The sequence below is a fragment of the Cyprinus carpio genome, chromosome A15 (genome assembly GCF_018340385.1).
Source record: "Cyprinus carpio isolate SPL01 chromosome A15, ASM1834038v1, whole genome shotgun sequence".
NCBI classification, from domain to species: domain Eukaryota; kingdom Metazoa; phylum Chordata; class Actinopteri; order Cypriniformes; family Cyprinidae; genus Cyprinus; species Cyprinus carpio.
The window spans coordinates 11,917,941-11,923,505 of record NC_056586.1 but is presented as its reverse complement, the minus strand read 5'-3'; the positions used below and the strand labels follow the sequence as shown (position 1 = coordinate 11,923,505).

At 39.7% G+C, this 5,565-nt stretch overlaps 1 protein-coding gene across 1 annotated transcript; it reads left to right on the top strand.

Moving 5' to 3' along the window:
* The first annotated feature begins 1,818 nt into the window (after positions 1-1,818).
* LOC122147689 lies at positions 1,819-5,274 on the top strand. The gene is made up of 4 exons (XM_042771024.1): positions 1,819-2,493; positions 2,589-2,721; positions 3,353-3,487; positions 3,605-5,274. The coding sequence occupies exons 1-4, from the start codon at positions 1,962-1,964 to the stop codon at positions 5,070-5,072; spliced, it is 2,268 nt and encodes a 755-aa protein (XP_042626958.1). The 5' UTR covers positions 1,819-1,961; the 3' UTR covers positions 5,073-5,274.
* Positions 5,275-5,565: the final 291 nt, after the last annotated feature.

Sequence of the window (5,565 nt, the reverse complement as noted above, 5' to 3'; positions counted from 1 at the left end):
ATAAGCGTCTTTAAGTGCAAGGTGCCAGGAGCAGCCTTTCCACTGAATTTCCACCTCATTATGCAGGACTCGCCTTTTACAGTACATCCATATGATCCACAAAAGATCGAAATTATGATGCTATGGACAATTTTATTATTGAATCTTTTGGTCTTTTACATTTTATTTTCTGCAGAGATGTCTCACAGTGACCTCTTGATTGAGCAGTTGACTGTTTTATTTTATTGTTTAATATAAGGAAATAGGGTTCCTTTTTGACCTATATATCTGAAAATCATGTGCAATTTAAGATAATGGATTCCTCTGTAGCCTACGTCAGATTTAATGAGTACAGTATTGCGCTGTCATGTCATCGTTTTAGAAATGTTTTTATATTCCAGTATTTCAGATTTATCCTCCATGAACTTACGCGCTATTGTAGATCATAAACATTTTAAAGAAAAGGCGTATTTCGAAATTAAACAGTGTGGTGTGATGAAGTAACATTTCGTCAGGTAGTCCTATACGCGGATCACGCGCTTATTAATATCCGGGCAAAACTTTTTAATGAGCATTAAATTAATAGGCCTACTACATCGGGCGGATTTTCCAACAATGTCGCATGTTGCCTCTGGTGATTTTGTTTTACATCATTTGTTTCCTCCCTCACCAATCCGATTTCTTTACCAAAGCCCACTGTTGACTCAATGGGGGCTCTTTGAACATAGGCTACTCAATTCCTGATTTATTTGGTTATTTTATTAGTTCGTTGTTTGTACACTTTTCAACAATGTTGCACCAATTATTAAATAGGCTAACTGAATAAATCAAAATGAGTTCGAATAAATCTCATCTGGAATGGACAATTTTAATCATAAGATATTTTTTCCTAAGAAATACAGCAATGGGAAGCTACATATTTAATTGTTTGAACGCAACAGCCATATATTTACATATGGACAAACGTGCGTTCTCTTTTCAAACGACTCTCTTTCACTTTGCTGACACCTGCGTCTGTTAAAGTCATAAAAAGATCCATGTAGGAAAAGACTCTCAGTGATGTTCATTAACTGCACAGAGATCTTCATTGGTCTGAACTGAAAAAGCCCTCTGTTCCAGCAGGTCACTACCCATTCCTTTTGTGAAATTAGAATGCCCAATCTCGTTGGGTCGGAAGGATCACCCCATCTCTTGTTACTATGGAAAGCGCCAAAGGAACCTCCTCCTTGCTGCGTCACCAAAGTAAATCTCGAGGTGTGGGGAGCGATGGGGTTACTTGCGGTCAAAACACACATATCCATTACCCGCCTATTCATTATGTGGGATTACTTATTCCGGTGCGCGTGCACACAACAAACACGGCTTGATTCAAAAGAACCTACACTAAAAGTGTGTTTGCATTTTTTTTTAGAAAATCATGCTATAGTACCTTTGTATTTGTAGATGTGATTACTCTGTGTGCTGCTGGTATTCAATGACTTTCAGGAGGTCGAAGGTTATTTATTCTGTCAGTATATCCTAATGTTTCAGCGCCCCTAGCACAGTCAACCAACTCAAAGAGTTTTAAAATATCAAGGTTTGTGATATATTTGGTTTCAACAAAGCATTGATTTACTTTAAAAAAGAAAACAAAACAAGAATACCCTTTTGTTTGTTAGCTTTTGCATTGCAACATTTCCCTCTCGCAAATAAGAGAAATACGAATTTGCCTTTTGCAAATAGCCTAGAAATGAGAATCCATTGGAAATCATTACACATTGTGCACTTGCCACACGGACGACAGGAGGAGGAAACAGATGCATGTAAGGGTATTCAAGTCCACTGGAGGAGGAAAGGGTTAGTTAAATGACAGACTCCTCCCATTATTGACCGGTAATATATTAAAACCCACGGCAGCCGGTGAAAGAAGCCGGTTCTCGAAGGACAGGAGAGGCTGAGGTGCTGTCTGAGACTCCGTGGTGCTGAAAGTGTCGCCCGCCGCGATGTGGTCCGTGTTTTTCGTGTTTCTGTCTTATCTAGACAGGAACTTTGTTAAAGGCGAATTCTTAAGCCAAGCTTTAGATACGGAAAAAGAGAGCAAAGAGCTCTTTTACATGCTCAACAACACTCTTTGCGCCAAAAGTTCGGTTGTAGGAGAGTATCACCTCCATCAGGTCACCGATGGGGCTGAAGAGATTCGCTCTGTGCATGACTCTGAGGGCCGCCTGGTGGACTGCTCTGTGATGCAAAACGAAATGCAAGTCAAATCCTTCATGCATGTGTGCAGACTTGGGCTAAGAAACCAAATGAGCTCCGATTTGAAGATGAGTTTGACAGGGGTGTCCGAAGCGAAGGCGAACTGTAACAAGTTGAAATCACAAGGCGACACAAACTTCATCGCGACGACAAAACAAGCAAAAGAGCCGAACTCTGATGCGGCGAACAATACAAAGACGCGAACCAAGCGAGGCTTCACTTATCCCGGGACTCTTTGGTGTGGTGCAGGAAACATCGCAGATCATTATGATCAGCTAGGTGAGTTGACTTTAATTCACTGAATTGAGTGTTATGTGTAATTATCGTACTGTAGCAAGTGTTTAGGCATTTTGTGCGTGTGATTTCCCCCCCAGGCGAATTCGAGGAGACCGACAAATGTTGTCGCGTTCACGATCACTGCCCATACGTCATCCATGCGTTCTCCTCCAACTATGGATACACCAACTTTAAATGGCACTCCCTTAGCCACTGCGACTGCGACAATGCGTAAGTCTGATGTGGTCCAGAATATGTCTGTTAGATAGATGACAGCAGCATGACAAGCTGTAGGCCTACTTCATTTAAAACTACTTTAAAAACTTTTTAAAAAATCTTACTATTGTCTATAAGCCGTTTTTATGACGTTATATTAATTTTAAGACACTTTTATTAATGATAATTTAATTTAACGTTTTTTTCTGTAAAATTCTATTTTATTGGACTAAAATGTGACTAAAATGATAGAAAAACTTACTCAAATACAAAAACACAAACCCAAAAATAAAAATCATTTTGACAATACCAATAAAAATAAAAAATTAAAATCTTGCTACTTTAAAACAATAAAAATCAACAACAATAATCTTAAATTAAAACTAAAAACTAACATACACAGAAACATCAAATTATAATTAAGGGTGTACCAACAACCCTTAATTTAAGAATTAGATCAGGTAGAAAAAAAAAAATCAAGTTAATGATTGCAACAGGTTACCAATTTTTGCAGAGTAGGTTTTTTTTAAAAAACTGATGTTAGAGCTTTATCTTTACCTTTATGTAAAAATGCTGAAAAATAGACATTTTGAAATCATCTCCATATTTATTTAAGCTAATGAACACTTATATCTGCATCTTACAGCTTAAAGGAATGCCTGAGACGTGTCAATGACACTTCATCCCGAGTGGTCGGACAAGCTTTCTTTAATGTGATGGAAGTGCCTTGCTTTGAGTTTTCGTTTGAAGAGCAGTGTGTGGAGCGTCACTGGTATGGGGTGTAAGTATCAAATTCTGTGTTGTTCTAAATCCTTCCATATACTCTAGTGTACAGTCTACAGTAGCCAAATTATTAGCCAAATTAATGCAAATTTTAACTCTTTTCTCTATCACAAAGGTGTAAAAAGTATGACAGAGTTCCAGTAGCAGTGATTAAAGAATCAAAAGCTTATGACTTTGGAGGCATTGATGTCATTGATGTATTGACTATCGCTCCTCCTAAGAAGAAAAAGTCAGATGAAGAAAATCAGAACAAGACTCAGAACGCTGGAAGCACAACACAGTCGTCTTTCTCTGAATCAAAGACCGCCACCCCTGAAGAGCCCTCGCTCACAAACGTGGTGACAGCTGCAGAGGACTTCATTAAAGTGCTCGCCACAGTCTCCACCTCTCAAAGCTCGTCCGCAGACACAGGTAAAGGAGAAACTCAGACATCAGAGAAGAAGAGGAAGAAAAATTCCAGCAAGAAGAAAAAAGAGAACAAGAAGAAAAGAGGAAAGGGTAAAGGCAGGAAGAAGAATAAAAAACTTGATGCCGTGTTAAAGGTCGACGAAGGAACGGCCGGTGCGCCGGAGGAGGTCATGGGTAAGAACAACTTTGCGGAGGAAGCAGCGAAAATGAATCGGTTTAGCATAAAAAAAAATAATTTCATGAACAGTGAGCTAGACTCTGTAGGAAATTCTAATAAGATGATGAAAGATGATCCTCAGAGGACAGTGAATGATAATCAGGATGTTGCTACCATTGCCACCTCAATAAATACAGATAAAGAACCAGAGATTCTAGAGCACAGACAAGCAAACGACACCGAGTTAGTCTCCTCCTCGCCTACGGCTCACATTACCCCAGCTGTCCGTGATAAGACCAGAGCTAAGCTGAGACAAAGAGCTGGAAAGAAAAAGCAAAGAAAAAACAACCCTTCCACAGAAGCCACCCAACTTTATTTCAAGGAAGAAACTCTCTCGACTAGTCCATCTGAAGGTGTCAGCCTCGCAACATCAACAACCGAGAGTCCAGCTGACGCTGTAAGAAACAAAGTGACGCAAATGACACAGTACATGGAAGAAAAGGGACCTGTATTCACTACTACACAAAAAACACCCACTGTTAGAACCAAAAGGCCAAGTTCGAGGCAGAGAGAAGGAAGAAAGCGAATGAGGAAAATCATTGTTTCCTCTACAGAAGTACCTCCTCGTGATATCAGCCTTCAGGATCCACTATTGTTCACAGGTTCTGCAACTGTCCGGCCAACAGATGTACTAAAGCGACTGGGATTGGACCGACTTGAAAACCCAACAGAAAGTTTGAAGGACACCAATGGTAGAAGGAACAAAGGAAGGCGTGTAATCAAAATCTGCTATGAAGCAGTTTTGCCTGACGGTACAGACACAACACCCCTTCCAACTCTGATCGAAAAGGACACTGAGCTTCAGTTGAAGGGTCCAGAGATAAACACAGCACCAATGTTTCCTCTTCTACACACTAACACTCCGTCCAACACAACCCGCAGACTTAGGAACACAAAAATGAAGAGAAGCAAGGAGCGAGGAAACCGAGAAAAGCGTGGGAAAATTAAAAGAGAGTGAAATTCAAGAAGCTCCACATGGTGCGACCAAATGGTTGGTTATCTTCTAGGCTGCCATATGATATGCAGCAACATTGTTTTAATAAGCAGCATGTTTTTACCTACTCTGTTTTTATAGCTCCATTGATGGTAGACTGACCGATCAGATAATTTTTATGAAACGTGATTCTCAACATGATTGCTGAATAAAGTAAATAAGAGCACTGGTGGTCCTTCTTATAGCATGGTTTGAGAAAACATTCTTCTGCTACACAGTATTGTTTTTGTTTTTAATAAATGAAGTGTTAAGTGTTCCTCTAGGTAACCTGATTATTTACAGCATTTGCTCTCCTGTTAAAAAAAAAACAAAACAAAAAACAAGAGAGTGCACTGAGTCCATTTATGATGGTCATTGTTCTAGCACAGACTCTGGCCTTACTAGGTTTTTGCCAGTGGACTTAGGGGTAATCTGCTTTAGGTACCTCACCCGACGTCATTAAATGAGTATTGTAACA